The 17499-nt window shown below is 46.6% G+C and overlaps 2 protein-coding genes and 1 long non-coding RNA gene across 3 annotated transcripts; 2 read left to right on the forward strand and 1 right to left on the reverse strand.

The window, feature by feature from the left end:
- The first annotated feature begins 2691 nt into the window (after nucleotides 1-2691).
- Nucleotides 2692-9428, forward strand: LOC144106426 (uncharacterized). The gene is made up of 3 exons (XR_013308996.1): nucleotides 2692-2796; nucleotides 6930-7037; nucleotides 9341-9428. It is a non-coding gene; the product is annotated as an uncharacterized LOC144106426 (long non-coding RNA).
- Nucleotides 9429-9431: 3 nt separating this feature from the next.
- Nucleotides 9432-10861, forward strand: LOC144106418 (uncharacterized). Its single transcript, XM_077639230.1, has 2 exons — nucleotides 9432-9515; nucleotides 10206-10861. Exons 1-2 carry the CDS (start codon nucleotides 9481-9483, stop codon nucleotides 10702-10704), a joined length of 534 nt encoding a protein of 177 aa, XP_077495356.1. The 5' UTR covers nucleotides 9432-9480; the 3' UTR covers nucleotides 10705-10861.
- Nucleotides 10862-15726: 4865 nt separating this feature from the next.
- LOC144106432 (uncharacterized) lies at nucleotides 15727-17156 on the reverse strand. Its single transcript, XM_077639245.1, has 2 exons — nucleotides 17073-17156; nucleotides 15727-16382 (listed from the first exon to the last, which is right to left on the reverse strand). Exons 1-2 carry the CDS (start codon nucleotides 17105-17107, stop codon nucleotides 15884-15886), a joined length of 534 nt encoding a protein of 177 aa, XP_077495371.1. The 5' UTR covers nucleotides 17108-17156; the 3' UTR covers nucleotides 15727-15883.
- Nucleotides 17157-17499: the final 343 nt, after the last annotated feature.

Below are 17499 nucleotides of genomic sequence, written 5' to 3' on the forward strand. Positions count from 1 at the left end.
GACAGCAAATTTGTGGGGCGGACCACTCCACTGGGCCAGTCTATGTGCCTTCAAGAACGGTGACGTCAGGGCTTGACTATAATGTTTGGCGATTAGAGCGAGACTTTGATTTGAGCTAGTTGGTTGTAACATGACATGGTTTAGGCAAAAAGCGTACAGGCGCTAGAAGACGGAGACAGCACACACACACAAGGCAGGACTTGGCGATTACTTCCTTTAGCAGTTCTTTGATACACGAAAGAGCAGCGGTATTACCGATACATGAAATGGGCGCCACCGCGGTGCCTGTCCGCGGCGGTCGAATCTCTATGGAGGCGAAATTCCAGAGGTCCGTGTACTGTGTGGTGTCAGTGCACATTAAAGAACCCCAGGTGGTAGAAATTTCTGGAGCCCTTCACTACAGCGTCCTCTGTAGCCTGAGTCGCTTTGGGACCTTAAACCCCCATAAACAATACACCGATACATGAAATGCTCTTTTTTTATTTCAGATGTGAGGCTGCTGGAATCATTTGGTGAAAAATAAATCATATGTGTCATTTGCGCATGTAGCGAATGACAACGAAAACTAATGCAAGTACGAAAGGAAATGGCGTAGTATCTGTCTCATATATCGTTGGACACCTGAACCGCGCCGTAAGGGAAGGGATAAAGGAGGGAGTGAAAGAAAAAAGGAAGAAAGAGGTGCCGTAGTGGAGTGCTCCGGAATAACTTCGACCACCTAGGGATCTTTAACGTGCACTGACATCGCACAGCACACGGGCGTCTTAGCGTTTTTCCTTCATAAGAACGCAGCCGGCGCAAGAAAATAAACGGGGTCGACAAATTAAACTGTTCTGAAGAAACGTCCTCTGCAAGGTGATTATATCTAGGCAGAAAACCAGTAAGGAGAAAAACGCCCGTTGTGCGAACGTTTCCCCACAGTGCACAGCCACCGAGGTTCGCGGTACAATTTCTTTTCTACTTCCCCGTCTACATCAGCAGTATTTCAGCAGTGTACTGAGCTTTGTAGGCGTTTAGGAAAGCGAGCAGCAGTGAAGCCTAATTACTCTCACCTGTTGCCAGATTCTGAATAGCGCAACTGCGCTATTACTTTGCAGCACAAGTAGCGGCACCTTTACCACCCACCTTGGACTACGTCCACGAAGCCACCGGGCGAGTCGATTTTCGCAGCTTCGAGAGCGTCACCCAAGCCCTCCGGGTGGTTCACTCTGCGAAGGAAGCCATCCCTGTCGAGTCTCTGACGATCATCGTGCCACTGCTGCTCAGCCTGGTCCTGACGGGGTGCGTGTGAGCCTTCTGACATTTCGCGTGGGGAACGCTATCCGGAGACCGCTTAATGAATTCAACGTAAAAAAATCGGTAACTTTTTTTTGAAGTGCATTACTAATTCGTACAAGCTGTACTATGTCATCACAGGTAAGATTTGAAGGAAGAAAAACAAACATAAGCTTTTGGCGCTTCCTTTCAGTAAAAAAAAGGAAGCCTATCTTGCTTGTGCTGTCGAAAGAAATATGCGTTAATTTTTAGAGCTGCTGTATATCCTTGCAAGAAGTTTACAGGTGATACACATTTGAGTGCTACACAGTCGCGGTGCCTCGGGTGGGTGCTCTCCGTGCTAGACAGATTTATGGCGGGCCCGAGAGATGGCGCTTCTGGCGCTAGGTGTGGAATCGGCGGCTTAGTTACGGAGCGAGTCCCTGCACGCACAGCCCCGCGCGGGTATAAGGTGCTGGTGGCAAGTTATACGCTAGAGAGGGTATCACTTTGTTTAAGCTGAGGTACCAATGTTGTTCACAGCTTCAGTTTTCTGCCTCGCATCAGGACTGAAGGTGGTCTCGCGGTGTGGCAGCCTTGGTTGCTGGGATTCCGTAGGCCATACGAGTATCCTCGACAGTAATAAGAAGAACCGGCCGGATGCAGGCATGTGTATGGTGGGCCACATAGCAACGAGAACGTTGGATGCAAAAGCGATGCTGAACTGGTGATGCTGAACAGCTGCCCCGAGTTTCGCAATTTAGGCATATACCTATAGCGTTGTGTATTAGTTTTCTTATAAAAATCTCATTACAAGCGTTTTGGAGAGGTTTCTCTAAACACGGTGTGGCGGCAAAATTCCCCCAAGCAGCTGGAGCTTTCAATTATTTTCTTCTTACTTACAGATCGCTTTAAATTGCAAGAAACTAGAAAGCCTCAAACCTTAATCATTTCTAATAGATACCCTTTACCCTGTTTTTTGAGCTCTGTATTACGAACGTCTTCCAGTAGAGATTTTTGCAAGCACTCCATACATGAGTGCTCTATGTCCAGCTTGAATGGTCAACATTAAGAAGTTTGGGGGTCCCATGGAAAGAAGATGAACGCAAGAATGCTTCGCTTTAAAACTAAGATTACTTGCACATGTGATTCACTTCAGTGGAATTTGGTTTTCGACTTCTCCTTGCCTATATAAGAGGCATAGCAAGGATTCTTAATTGCCGTCCAGTTATATTTGAAAATTCCCTTATATAGAAACAAATCAAATGTAAGGCATAAGAGATCAGAAAGTTTAGCATACCACTAAATCTTCACCATTTAAGGTGCAAGGTTTTAGTAAATTACAAGATGTAGATAAAACCTTTAGAGTGTCCGCAATTCCCACATCGCGTCTCAAAAAAGTGTGGTCGACATCGCAGGTGGTGGTGGTACAAAGACGCCAGTCGTCATCAACCACGTCAGCGGATTCCCGCACATCCTGCAGAAGCAACTCGTCCCTGCACACACTTCAGGAATCTGATGAAGCAAAACACCGGCGCCCGGGTAAAGCTATACTTTAGGATTTCGCACAGCTAAGGCGTGCAGTCAGCACGAAGAAAAATAGTGCCACAAGTGAAGTACGGCTGGAAGGGGGTCACAATTCGCGAAAATTCAATACAACAGGGACACCCACAACGAGTTTAGCAGGAGAGTTCTAACTTCTTTGGCATGGGGTAGCGGCCCTATGGTTGGCAGCCATCTTTTAAGAGAAAAATTTTGCTTCACATGTTATTAGTGAAGTGTGATATAGAACTGTGATATAGCATTTCTGGGGATAGGATTTCAATGACGTCCTTATGCTGCTGTACGCTTATGCCTTTTCATATCAGACAAGCCAGTTTAGCGTGAATAAACCGTCAGCGATAGCCCAAAACTGGTTCAGCAAGTCGACACCGCTGCTTTTGACAAGATGACAAGTTGTGAACTTGTGTGCAGTCGCTCGCTGCCGGATAAACTATTGTCTACTTCCCTACCCTACCTCCCTACGCCCAGTTACACTTTCTCATGCTCTCCCACTGACCATTCTACGTGCCTGCTGCACATGTGCAGAAACAAAAAGAAATCAGCTAAGTAGCACCCAATCATTAGCAGCAGAGCACGGAAGAGGGGCGGACTAATTTCGTTGACCTTTTCTTTGCGAGGCTGCGCTCTAGATAGAAGATTCTACCGGCTACGGTATGGCTATGGCATTAGTCAATACTGCCGATTTGTTGCTCTAATTTACGACGAATAAAAGAAGAGCGACGTCTTAGCTGGTGCCGTTCAGTGTAAGCCATATGGCTGGCACTGACATGCAGGACAAATTGCGTAAACACTTTATCAGTACGAAATGACCGGCGGCGCAAACAAGGACACTAACAAGAAAGAGACACCACATGCTCACACTACCAACTGTTTATCGCGCGGAAAGGTGGCTTGTTTAAACATTCAGCTCATGCATGTAACATCGCGTTATCGCTCCAAACCCAGCACGTGGAAAAAAAACATCAACATCAGGAAAACGAACAAGAAAATTTAACCCCTGCAGAAAAAAAAGTAACAGATTCTGATAAAAGGAATTAAAAAACTTAAAGGAGGGGGCCATCTTTTAGAAAAAACAGCGTCACACAATCGTAGCTATAGCAGAGTCCTACATGAGACGCAAAAGTGGTCAGACACTAAAAAACCAATAACAAATAACAATCTTAGCGAAAGCAGAGTAAACAAATGAAGCAAAAGCTGTCAGAAACCGAAAAACTGCAAACACTATAAAGATAAACTCAATAAGTTCAAGTTCAAGTTCGTCTTTATTTACATCAGGAAGATGTAGGTAGGCCCTGACAGAAAAGTGATAAAAATTCACTTGAAGGAGTCCGGGCCCCTTCTACAAGGCAAAATACAACGAAAGCAACAGAGCTTGGTTAACAATGACGAGGTAGAAAAAAAAAGTTAAGAGGCGCTGCGAGCATATATTGTTAAAAGACAAAGAAAATAACTTATACGCCCAAAACAAGAACACTAAAGCTTTTGTACGCTTTTTATAATATGACAAACTGATTGATAGAATCAGGTACACATATTAAAAAAAAATGCTTGCGTATGTCAGCACATTTATCAAAAGGGACTGAAAGTCACAGCTCTAAAGCGACAAGAATGTCACGTGGGCTACTTTTTTCCACAGATATTCCTCTACTCAGCAGCTTATTTAATACATGTGGAACTGCAAAGCGTAACACAGAACGTCCGTATTCTGTACGACAGAAGGGAACGCACCAGAATGACTGATTTTGAAATGCATATGTTGGAATAGTGGCTTTCAGGCAGGATAGTTCTAGGAACGTATACTGGTGGTAGCGTATACACTTTTTATATCTCAGTGCTAAATGATATTCATATAGGTCATGAGCTGGTGTAATGTGAAAGCGCGTGAAAAATTCTGTGTGCGCACGGTTATCGACGTTTGCTATGTGCCGGACTGCTTTCTTTTGGAGCATGAATATTTTATTTATGTTGGCCTGCGTTGTATTGCCCCATACTAAGAAACAGTAATTTAAATGAAGGAGGAACAGCGTGTTGTAAATTAGTATTTTTATAGACGTCGGAAGAAAATACCGAAATTTTGCTTGCATTCCTACACATTTCGTGAGGCGACATAGAACTATACTAACGTCAGCGTCCCAGACCATGCTCTTACTGAAAAATACTCCAAGTGTTTTGGCCGTATCTACAATATCTATAATAGAATTCCCAATGGGAAACTGATGCTCTGCCATGATCGCCCTATTTCTCGCTTGGAAAACAACTGCTTTTGTCTTTTTCGTGTTTAGTACCATGGAGTTTGCTTCGCTCCAGTGTTTGAGGGCATCCAACGCGCTGTTAATGGTTGGGACTAGAAATTCGAGAGTATTACCTTTAAAGAACATGCTAGTGTCATCTGCGTAAATTACATATTGAGGCTTATTACTTATATTAACAATGTCATTAATGTAAAGAATAAAAAGTAAAGGTCCCAATATACTTCTCTGTGGGACGCCGGTAAAAATTTTCTGAAGAGAAGAGAGTTCATTTACTATGTGCACACAATGAAAACGATGTTGAAGATATGATTCGATGAGGAGGAGTGGTGTGCCACGTATGCCGTAGAGTTCAAGTTTCTTTAGTAGTTTGTGGTGAATAAGGTGGTCAAAAGCCTATGAAAAGTCAACAAAAATTCCTATGCATATCTCTTTATTTTCAAATGCTTCGAGAATTATTTCTTTTTGTGTTATAAAAGCTGTTTCAGTGGATCTGCCTTGATCAAAATAGTATTGAGGTGTAGACAGTAACAAAGATTCTAAAAAAAAAACTCCACAGACGGCCGCTAGAAAAGGAGGGCTGAAGAGTCGCACTGAACATGATGTCACAAAAAACTATCCAGAAATGAAACTTGATTTGTACGGAGGGATATCGAAGAGTCGCTAACACAAATGCTTCCCTTCTTTTTAATCATAAAAGCCTCAATAATTTCAGTTGCCACCTGATCGGGACTCCTGCCCAGAATCTGCAGGGGTTGTTCGTTTTCCTGATGTCAGTGCTTTTTTCCCACGTGCTGGGTTCGGAGCGATAATGCGATATCACATGCTTAAGCTGAATGTTTAAATATGCCACCTTTTCGCGCAATAAACAGTTGGTAGTGTGCGCATGTGGTGTCTCTTTCTAGTTAGTGTCCTTGTTTGCGCCGCCGTTCATTTCGTCACGCACCAGCTCTCCCCTCAGGCTGTTATTCGGAAGTTACTTTATTAGTAGTTCGTACTTTCTTGCACAATTTTTCAGACACGATATAGAGCATGGCAAGCCAGCATACATGAAAACGCACTCTTGAAAGCTGTTTTTTTTTTACTTGGTTTATGGGGGTTGAACGTCCCAAAACGACTCAGGCTATGAGGAACGCCGTAGTGAAGGGCTCTGGAAATTTCGACCACCTGGGGATCTTTAACGTGCACTGACGTCGCACAGTACACGGGCCTCAAGAATTTCACCTCCATCGAAATTCAACCGCCGCTGTTGGAATCGAGCCCTCCTCTTTCGGGTCAGCATCCGAGCGCCATAACCACTGAGCCAATGCGGCGTCTGCTAAGCTTCTTTGAGAGCAGGAGCAAAATCTTGCAGTTTTGGTGTACGATTCTCTTATGCTTCAAAAGGCGCGTAGCAAACACCCTAACTTGTATGTGTTTAGACGCTTATGCACTCTTAATTCAATAATGAAATAATGCAAAGAGGGCATTTGTTTTTGGATGTTTGTTGAAACGTGCAAGTATTACTGTCCTTTGCTCTGTGGTAATGTGGGCCACTCAGGCACAAATCGGATAAGTGATTACACCTTATAGGTTAAAAAATCAGAGAGTGCGCTGTTTCATTGATTTATTTAATAAAGTTTAATAGCCTCTGTTATCACTGGCGATAAGGAAATTTACTTTGCCGTCTTCAAAGTCTTAATTATTATGTTCGCGGCACATTTCTGCCAGTGGTTTGAATTTTTTTTTTCTGCTTCGGGGAACGGTGTTTTCCTACCTAATGGTCGAGCTCAGTGTTATACATTTTTTTTATCGCTATTGCAGTGAATAAACAGAACAACTTCAACAAAGACGCATGCTGTTCACTGCCGCTCTCATGTCCAGGCGGTCCTACACTGCGAAGTTACAGACTTGGTCGGCGACGCCATTCGGTGCCGATCCCGAGCGTGCAATTCCCGGCGCTCGCGAATTTTGGGCCAGCAGAGAGCACAGGTACGTTGTGTCATCGCTTGACATGTCAGCACTGACATGTCAGCTCCTCTAAATGCCATTTCACATTTACTGGGTCGCTGTAATACCGTGTTTCATCATGTATGCAACGCGCTATAGAGTTTACTGACGAGCACAGCATGCCCATTTCATACCACGTGGCAGTGCGTGCTACCACGTAGCACCATTTCCTGCAGAACAGAGCAATACAACTTGTTTTTCGTTGTGCTGTACAATGAGAAAGTTGGGAAAGCGAAAGAAACGACAATGCCCAGGTTCAACCTTTGTCAGATGCATAGAGCCTAAGGGTGGGCCTGTGGGTCTAATTTAGAGGCTCGCTATTCATTAACAGTGTTCTAGATTTACTAAAAATCAGAAAAGTTCTCTACAACGCCTACGAATTTCGGTGATGCTACAATAGCCTCTCTGCATGAGCTGGAAGCAATCCCCTTCAATTCATTGCTTTGTCAGCGGCTGCACATACGACATATGGCACGAAAGAGAAGGCTCTCGCAGGCGCTAGTGATTCTGGTTAGCTGCTCCCCTATTAAAATCGCGCCTGATTTGCAGGCGCAAGAGCATTTGCACACACATTGGCAGGCTTATCGTGATTGCTGTAGAGGTAGGCAAGTGCCAGACATGTACCGTTCTCAAATTACAAGCTATGGTTTAGTACTTCGCTTCCCGTGATTTATGGGCATGCCTTCGGTTTCAACACAAACACCAGCAAATCGGGCAGTGGTGGTGGTAACTGTATCGGATCTGGTAACCAGGGTCCTCAAGACTGGTAACCATGCTGTGGAAGCCGGTCAGCCGGGTGGCTGATATAAGAGCGCAAGCGCCCAATAAACGCACTGTTACTCTGCACCTCGAGCTCAGCGGTCGTCTGCGTCGCATGCTATCTTGAACGACACATGGTGTCAGAAGTTCTTATCACGCCCATTCCCCGCTTCAACTGAGCCAGCGCAATGGAAGTACTACCGCCCCCTAATCGCCAACTGCTCTCCGAAGCGCCGGCGGAAAAGTGGAAGCAATTCAGGCAGAGGATGGATTTGTACTTCAAGGCAACTTCGCATGTGAACGGTTTCGCGATTTTAATAATAATAATATTAATAATAATAATAATAATAATAATAATAATAATAATAATAATAATAATGGTTTTATTTGCGCCTAATGAATACATGGCGCGGGAGACCCGCAGTAAAAGCTGTCACAAGCGACAGCTTGACAAAGCCGGAGGCCCCCCCTATGCACTTGACAGCATCATAGGCGCAATGAAACGGCATGTCTCATCCAAAAACAAAATAGAACAAAACACGAAAACATCTGCAATTACAATCACTCACAAGAACTACATAAAATTATACAGAAAATGTGGTAGAATGAAGTTAGAAAGCACTTACAAAAGCAATGAGACATTCATGTGCGATGGCAATGAGTTTAGCGAAAGTAACAGATAAATTAAGCACATTTTGCTTCAAATAAAATTCAGAACAAAGTGAATACAGACAAGCGGTACAGTCAGGGTAAACAACAACGTGACAGAGTAAACAGGAATGGCAAGCGAAGTGTCCTAGTACATGTTGAAATACCGGCGGAGTGTTTTGAACGTCACGTTTTCAAGTTGGATATGTTTATGATTTAAATCATTTAGTAACCGGGGTAGTTTATTCTGTATTGTTTGTAGGCCGTATGTTGTGCGAAACGTCCTTACTTTCCAGAGCTCCGTGTGACGTGTCTGGCGTGTAGTAGTGTTTGGTTGTAACCTGGCTAGACGATGTAGAAATGAACTGTTGCTAGCGTTTTCATTCTTAATTGCCTTGCAAAGGATATAATCAAACAGTTTGGTAACAGGAATTATATTGTATTTGGGAAATAGATGATACGTATGTGAATAAAACGGCAGATTTTATATTACTCTTACAAACCTTTTCTGCAACTTGTGAAGCTTCTGCAAATTTCCGTAAGTTGTCGTAGACCAAACTAAGTGACAATAATTGAGTCGGGAGGAGAATAAGGTATTATAAAGTAACAGTAAGATTTTTGGTGGTAGTAAATTGCGATTGCGGTATACTAGCCCAATTACTTGTGCTAGCTTAATTAGCATGCTGTCCACGTGTACATCCCATGACATATTCTGCTGAAAGATAACACCTAATGTCTTAATGTCGACGTAATAGTGGAAACGGACCATCGACCACTGATAGCCATTGCCCAGAAGAACCTGTCAGACATGCCTCCTCGCCTGCAGCGTTTCTTTATGTGCCTCATGCCGTTCAACATTTCTCTGCTGTACGTCCTAGGGAGAGACCTTGCTCTGGCGGGTGCTCTCTCAAGAATCCGATGCGACAGCGATGAGCCACCTGAAAGCGAACTAGAAAATGTGGCCACCCATGCAACGACCGGCCTCTCCACTCTCGTCAGCGACACAACAGCCAAGCGGATGGCAAAAGAAACGAGTGAAGACGACGAGCTAAGGCGAGTCACTGAAGCCCTACAAGATGGACATAGCGTTATAGGTCAGCTAGCTCCCTTCGAAGCTCAGCTATCAAGTGTGGAAGGCGTACTGTTGCGTGGATATAGAGTTGTCATTCCGAAGTCCCTAGAAAAGAAATGTTGCAGCGCCTACACGGGGGCCACTTGGGCGTCGGAAAATGCAAAGCAATGGCCAGAGTATTGATGTATTGGCCTGGTATGGCAGCAGAAATAACTGAGAAAGTTTCCAGGTGCCAAACCTGCCACCGTTTCGCTTACATGCAACCAAGTGAACCCCTAATGCAAAGGCATTGTCCCGCATTACCGTGGGCTAGGGTAGGCGCGGACTTGTTCGAGCATTACGGAACTACCTTGCAGTCTACGATGCCTATTCCAATTACCCTGAAGTAGAGCCGCTTTCTCACACTACTAGCCACTGTGTAATAGAGGAGCTGGCCATGATATTTGCACGTCACAGCATCCCGCTTGAAGTATGCACGGACGGCGGACCACAACTTTCATCGCAGGCATTTCATGCCTTCGCAGAACAGTTTGAATTTGCCCATGTGGTTTCTAGTCCCGGTTTTCCACGCTCAAACGGTTTGGCAGAGAAAGGGATGAACTTGGTGAAATGTTTCCTCAAGAAGGCGCTATATGTGAATGAATACTTTTGGATCGCCTTCTTAATTACAGGACAGCACCACTCGAGGCCGGACAAGCCCCGTGCGAGCTACTCATGGGCAGGAGGTTAAGAGCGAGGCTGCCTGACTTCGCAGACCGTAGGGCACCAGAGGTCAAAAAGCACACCCAAGCCCACCCTCAGAGACGTCCACTAGAAGCACTCGGCGAGCATGACACCGTTAGGCTGCTCGACAAGGGAGGGTGGACCACAAAGGCCCTCGCAGAAAACGCCGTCGCCCCTCGCTCATACATGGTCCGTAAAAAAGACGTGAATCAGCTTCGTCGCAACCGTCAACATCTGCTGCGAACAAACGAAGAGTTCGACCCCTCACTGGAAACCATTCCTGACTGTACGGAAGACAGTGCTAGCGACTGTGCTTCTCTTCCAGGCTTGCGGCACCACAGGAGTCCCTGGGCAACTCGAGCCCCACGTGTGACGATCAAGCCACGGCTGCCCACACGCCTCAAGAGCATCCTGAGCCAGGGCAACATAGTCCTCTGGAAACCATGAATTCCGAGCCGGACGACGCTGGGCTTCGCCGGAGCACCCGGTTAAGGAAAAAGCCCACCCGCCTCGTGTATCAAAAGGACTTTCATCAAATTGCTTGAATCGATCTGCTGTTGTATTGTGCTAGTTTTTTTCTGTTTTTAGAGGGAGAAAGATGTATCGGATCTGGGAACCAGGGCCTTCAAGACTGGCAACCATGCTGTGCAAGCCGGCCAGCCGGGTGGCTGATATAAGAGCGCAAGCGCCCAATAAACGCACTGTTAATCTGCACCTCGAGCTCAGCGGTTGTCTGCGTCGCATGCTATCTTGAACGACACAGCAATGACTTTTATTTTCAAAAGGAATGGTGTGGCGTAGGGTACTGGAATGCTAAGACATTGCTATAGGCTGACAGACACATACACAGGAGATAGCCCTGGACCACAGATGTATGGAGTTCGCACTTTTCTTCCTTAGACAATAGCATCAAATGCGAAACACAGGGGTCTTTTTTATCTGAATGAAGAGGCTTTTACAAATATGATGATTCTGGGTCATTGAGGAAGCGCACGTACTAGGATTGTGCAGGCAGCACTTGCTCAATGAGTGGTCGTTAAATTGTGACATATGATGCGCCTGGAGACCTAGAATCTTTAAAACCTCTGACACACTCTACGGCCGCTTCTAAGTCAACCGAGTTGTACTGGGTTCTTGCAGGGCGTGGTGCTTGGCTTCACAGCGCGAAGCGGACTACCAGGAGCCACGTCGTGTCGCAGGCGCGCACCAATCTTATCTATAAATTGCTACCCATTATAACACTTTATGGCTCTCTCCTTTAACTTCCGTTCCGGGGAAAGTGCTGCAGGCTAGGGTATTTTGCATCAAACTAACCTCTCTGTCTTAGGTGTCGTAAACCTTTTTCTGATCACAGTAAAATTGGGTGTGTGAAAAGCTGAACATTGAACTTCATGGCTACTTATGTTGAATAGCCGGCGACTCGAAGGAGTTGGATCAGGTTGAACGCTTCGATGTGTATGTAAACACCTGTGTAAACTGTGAATTTATAGCTTCTTCTTAGCCTGGGCTACAGGCAGCACTGATGCATGTGCTTCAGCCAGTTTTCAGTTTTTTTTATGTCGCAACCTGCGGCCCTTATTGTGCCCCAGAGCTAATGTCGTATATAACATTTCTGAAACGAGTGAGCTTGATAACACAGCTTCCACCATACTTTTGTAGGCAATTTTTACCTTCCGTAAACGTCATTTTACCACTACTTTTCTTGCATCATCTCAACATGTATAGAATAGCAAATATGGGATTCCCTGACGTTTCTGGTACTCATCTGCAACCGTTCTAGCATATCTACGAAATTTTTTGTATGTCTATGTATAAATAGCAGCGGGTATTTTTCTTGAAAAGCTTATTAGTTGGCTTCAGGACACACTCAGTTTGGGCGGAAGAAAAAAGCATCTGCATAAACAACAAATGACGAATGGTGCCTGAAAAGATTAAGAGTTTGCGCTGAATACTTTCTTTGCTTTCGTCACTCTTTCGTATCTGTTATTTTCGCTGCAGGCACTGACGATTCGGCATCAGTACCGGTGCTCCGACAAAGAAGTCCCTTGACGGATTTTCTGACAGCCAGCGAGGAACAGCCCGGCTCTTCAAAAGAGCCGGATCTCCAAAGGAGCCAAACGGCTCACTGAGCCGAAGACCCGGCTCTTCAAAAGAGCCGGATCTTTTGAAGAGCCGGGTCTTCGGCTCAGTGAGCCGATTGGCTCCTTTGGAGATCCGGATCTCTCGTTCAGCGAGCGGGCGACCCGTTCACTCAACCAGCTTTCTCGCACTGCTAATAGATGGCGCGCAAATCGCACCCAGCAGCTCTGACGGACGGTTCGACACGGCTAACTGAACGACAAACCAGCTTTCTCGCGCTGCAAACAGATGGCGCGCAAATCGCACACGGCAGAAGACCTAGCGACCCAGCTCTGACGGAACAGACAGTTCGCCGTTCGGCACGGAACACTACGCTGGACTACGGTCCTATGGATCAGTGAGCCGGATCTCCAAAAGAACCGCCGCTCACCCGCTCTTTTAAAAGAGCGGCTCAGAAGATCCGGCTCACTCCTGAGCGACCCATCTCTAGGTGGATTGCCTTGACGAAATCTCATACACCAATGACGTGTTAGAACGTGCCTTCTGAGTCTTGCAGAAATTAATTCATGCTCGTACCTTTCCGGGTACGTCTTGGTTTGAAGGTATTGGTGGGGTAAGGATGCTGCCTGTGTCTGCCTCTAGATCGCTTTATGCTTCTGCTGAGCGATTTGTGAGAATCGGGGTAACGTCACCTCTCCGTCTTGTAATGGTTCATAATGTCCCTGAAGCTAATTATAGACTGTGGCTCACCTTCCTCTACCCGGTGTTCCATTTCTCGGGCGAACTGGTGGGCAAGTTCTTTACCCTCCAGCGTAGAGTGAGCCGGTGTCCATATCAACTCAACTTTCCTTTCAGGTACGTCGCGTTTACTCTTGAGAATATCTAGTGTCGCAATAGAAACCCACCCCTTTCTGTAGCTGTTATACGCCTTTTGAGAGTCACTGACAGTTCTTCCGACTTTGGGCTGCGCGAGTGCTAGCGCTATTGTTGCCTCTGCTGCCACCTCCGGAAATGACGTCTCGATGGAGGCGCAAGTTACGAGCACATCCCGCGTCTTAACTGACAGCGTGGCTTGCGATGAAAACTTGGGTAACGAAGCACCTGTGTTGTTGTTAACCTATCAAAAGATGGCACATACTCACACTGGGGGATCGGCCAAGGATCGGGTGGCTATTCACCTGAACCCAGGTAATAAAAATGAAAAGCACGTGGAAGCGCAGCAACGGTGAATTCTTCCTCATGAACAGAAAAGGGATGACAGTTTTGATTACAAAATTATGAAGAGAGTGACTCCCTCTTTCTCTTCTTCTATTTGATCTAAAGTCTCCGTCAAGGCCGCTTTACAAGGAGAGCCTCAGCGCCTTCTTGGCGGTGAAATACTTTGCTTTCGTCAAGGCAATCCACCTAGAGATGGGTCGCTCAGGAGTGAGCCGGATCTTCTGAGCCGCTCTTTTAAAAGAGCGGGTGAGCCGTGGCTCAGTAAAAGTGAGCGGCGGTTCTTTTGGAGATCCGGCTCACTGATCCATAGGACCGTAGTCCAGCGTAGTGTTCCGTGCCGAACGGCGAACTGTCTGTTCCGTCAGAGCTGGGTCGCTAGGTCTTCTGCCGTGTGCGATTTGCGCGCCATCTGTTTGCAGCGCGAGAAAGCTGGTTTGTCGTTCAGTTAGCCGTGTCGAACCGTCCGTCAGAGCTGCTGGGTGCGATTTGCGCGCCATCTATTAGCAGTGCGAGAAAGCTGGTTGAGTGAACGGGTCGCCCGCTCGCTGAACGAGAGATCCGGATCTCCAAAGGAGCCAATCGGCTCACTGAGCCGAAGACCCGGCTCTTCAAAAGATCCGGCTCTTTTGAAGAGCCGGGTCTTCGGCTCAGTGAGCCGTTTGGCTCCTTTGGAGATCCGGCTCTTTTGAAGAGCCGGGCTGTTCCTCGCTGGCTGTCAGAAAATCCGTCAAGGGACTTCTTTGTCGGAGCACCGGTACTGATGCCGAATCGTCAGTGCCTGCAGCGAAAATAACAGATACGAAAGAGTGACGAAAGCAAAGAAAGTATTCAGCGCAAACTCTTAATCTTTTCAGGCACCATTCGTCATTTGTTGTTTATGCAGATGCTTTTTTCTTCCGCCCAAACTGAGTGTGTCCTGAAGCCAACTAATAAGCTTTTCAAGAAAAATACCCGCTGCTATTTATACATAGACATACAAAAAATTTCGTAGATATGCTAGAACGGTTGCAGATGAGTACCAGAAACGTCAGGGAATCCCATATTTGCTATTCTATACATGTTGAGATGATGCAAGAAAAGTAGTGGTAAAATGACGTTTACGGAAGGTAAAAATTGCCTACAAAAGTATGGTGGAAGCTGTGTTATCAAGCTCACTCGTTTCAGAAATGTTATATACGACATTAGCTCTGGGGCACAATAAGGGCCGCAGGTTGCGACATAAAAAAAACTGAAAACTGGCTGAAGCACATGCATCAGTGCTGCCTGTAGCCCAGGCTAAGAAGAAGCTATAAATTCACAGTTTACACAGGTGTTTACATACACATCGAAGCGTTCAACCTGATCCAACTCCTTCGAGTCGCCGGCTATTCAACATAAGTAGCCATGAAGTTCAATGTTCAGCTTTTCACACACCCAATTTTACTGTGATCAGAAAAAGGTTTACGACACCTAAGACAGAGAGGTTAGTTTGATGCAAAATACCCTAGCCTGCAGCACTTTCCCCGGAACGGAAGTTAAAGGAGAGAGCCATAAAGTGTTATAATGGGTAGCAATTTATAGATAAGATTGGTGCGCGCCTGCGACACGACGTGGCTCCTGGTAGTCCGCTTCGCGCTGTGAAGCCAAGCACCACGCCCTGCAAGAACCCAGTACAACTCGGTTGACTTAGAAGCGGCCGGTGAGTGTGTCAGAGGTTTTAAAGATTCTAGGTCTCCAGGCGCATCATATGTCACAATTTAACGACCACTCATTGAGCAAGTGCTGCCTGCACAATCCTAGTACGTGCGCTTCCTCAATGACCCAGAATCATCATATTTGTAAAAGCCTCTTCATTCAGATAAAAAAGACCCCTGTGTTTCGCATTTGATGCTATTGTCTAAGAAAGAAAAGTGCGAACTCCATACATCTGTGGTCCAGGGCTATCTCCTGTGTATGTGTCTGTCAGCCTATAGCAATGTCTTAGCATTCCAGTACCCTACGCCACACCATTCCTTTTGAAAATAAAAGTCATTGCTGTGTCGTTCAAGATAGCATGCGACGCAGACAACCGCTGAGCTCGAGGTGCAGATTAACAGTGCGTTTATTGGGCGCTTGCGCTCTTATATCAGCCACCCGGCTGGCCGGCTTGCACAGCATGGTTGCCAGTCTTGAAGGCCCTGGTTCCCAGATCCGATACATCTTTCTCCCTCTAAAAACAGAAAAAAACTAGCACAATACAACAGCAGATCGATTCAAGCAATTTGATGAAAGTCCTTTTGATACACGAGGCGGGTGGGCTTTTTCCTTAACCGGGTGCTCCGGCGAAGCCCAGCGTCGTCCGGCTCGGAATTCATGGTTTCCAGAGGACTATGTTGCCCTGGCTCAGGATGCTCTTGAGGCGTGTGGGCAGCCGTGGCTTGATCGTCACACGTGGGGCTCGAGTTGCCCAGGGACTCCTGTGGTGCCGCAAGCCTGGAAGAGAAGCACAGTCGCTAGCACTGTCTTCCGTACAGTCAGGAATGGTTTCCAGTGAGGGGTCGAACTCTTCGTTTGTTCGCAGCAGATGTTGACGGTTGCGACGAAGCTGATTCACGTCTTTTTTACGGACCATGTATGAGCGAGGGGCGACGGCGTTTTCTGCGAGGGCCTTTGTGGTCCACCCTCCCTTGTCGAGCAGCCTAACGGTGTCATGCTCGCCGAGTGCTTCTAGTGGACGTCTCTGAGGGTGGGCTTGGGTGTGCTTTTTGACCTCTGGTGCCCTACGGTCTGCGAAGTCAGGCAGCCTCGCTCTTAACCTCCTGCCCATGAGTAGCTCGCACGGGGCTTGTCCGGCCTCGAGTGGTGCTGTCCTGTAATTAAGAAGGCGATCCAAAAGTATTCATTCACATATAGCGCCTTCTTGAGGAAACATTTCACCAAGTTCATCCCTTTCTCTGCCAAACCGTTTGAGCGTGGAAAACCAGGACTAGAAACAACATGGGCAAATTCAAACTGTTCTGCGAAGGCATGAAATGCCTGCGATGAAAGTTGTGTTCCGCCGTCCGTGCATACTTCAAGCGGGATGCCGTGACGTGCAAATATCATGGCCAGCTCCTCTATTACACAGTGGCTAGTAGTGTGAGAAAGCGGCTCTACTTCAGGGTAATTGGAATAGGCATCGTAGACTGCAAGGTAGTTCCGTAATGCTCGAACAAGTCCGCGCCTACCCTAGCCCACGGTAATGCGGGACAATGCCTTTGCATTAGGGGTTCACTTGGTTGCATGTAAGCGAAACGGTGGCAGGTTTGGCACCTGGAAACTTTCTCAGTTATTTCTGCTGCCATACCAGGCCAATACATCAATACTCTGGCCATTGCTTTGCATTTTCCGACGCCCAAGTGGCCCCCGTGTAGGCGCTGCAACATTTCTTTTCTAGGGACTTCGGAATGACAACTCTATATCCACGCAACAGTACGCCTTCCACACTTGATAGCTGAGCTTCGAAGGGAGCTAGCTGACCTATAACGCTATGTCCATCTTGTAGGGCTTCAGTGACTCGCCTTAGCTCGTCGTCTTCACTCGTTTCTTTTGCCATCCGCTTGGCTGTTGTGTCGCTGACGAGAGTGGAGAGGCCGGTCGTTGCATGGGTGGCCACATTTTCTAGTTCGCTTTCAGGTGGCTCATCGCTGTCGCATCGGATTCTTGAGAGAGCACCCGCCAGAGCAAGGTCTCTCCCTAGGACGTACAGCAGAGAAATGTTGAACGGCATGAGGCACATAAAGAAACGCTGCAGGCGAGGAGGCATGTCTGACAGGTTCTTCTGGGCAATGGCTATCAGTGGTCGATGGTCCGTTTCCACTATTACGTCGACATTAAGACATTAGGTGTTATCTTTCAGCAGAATATGTCATGGGATGTCCACGTGGACAGCATGCTAATTAAGCTAGCACAAGTAATTGGGCTAGTATACCGCAATCGCAATTTACT

The sequence above is a fragment of the Amblyomma americanum genome, chromosome 1 (genome assembly GCF_052857255.1).
Source record: "Amblyomma americanum isolate KBUSLIRL-KWMA chromosome 1, ASM5285725v1, whole genome shotgun sequence".
Taxonomy (NCBI): domain Eukaryota; kingdom Metazoa; phylum Arthropoda; class Arachnida; order Ixodida; family Ixodidae; genus Amblyomma; species Amblyomma americanum.

Excerpts from the sequence above, each read along its gene's own strand:
- LOC144106418 (XM_077639230.1), top strand. The coding sequence starts at position 9,481 with ATGGCAAAAGAAACGAGTGAAGACGACGAGCTAAG. Across the intron at positions 9,516-10,205 it reads AGTGAAGACGACGAGCTAAG|GACAGCACCACTCGAGGCCG; the intron begins GCGAGTCACTGA and ends TCTTAATTACAG.
- LOC144106432 (XM_077639245.1), bottom strand. The coding sequence starts at position 17,107 with ATGGCAAAAGAAACGAGTGAAGACGACGAGCTAAG. Across the intron at positions 16,383-17,072 it reads AGTGAAGACGACGAGCTAAG|GACAGCACCACTCGAGGCCG; the intron begins GCGAGTCACTGA and ends TCTTAATTACAG.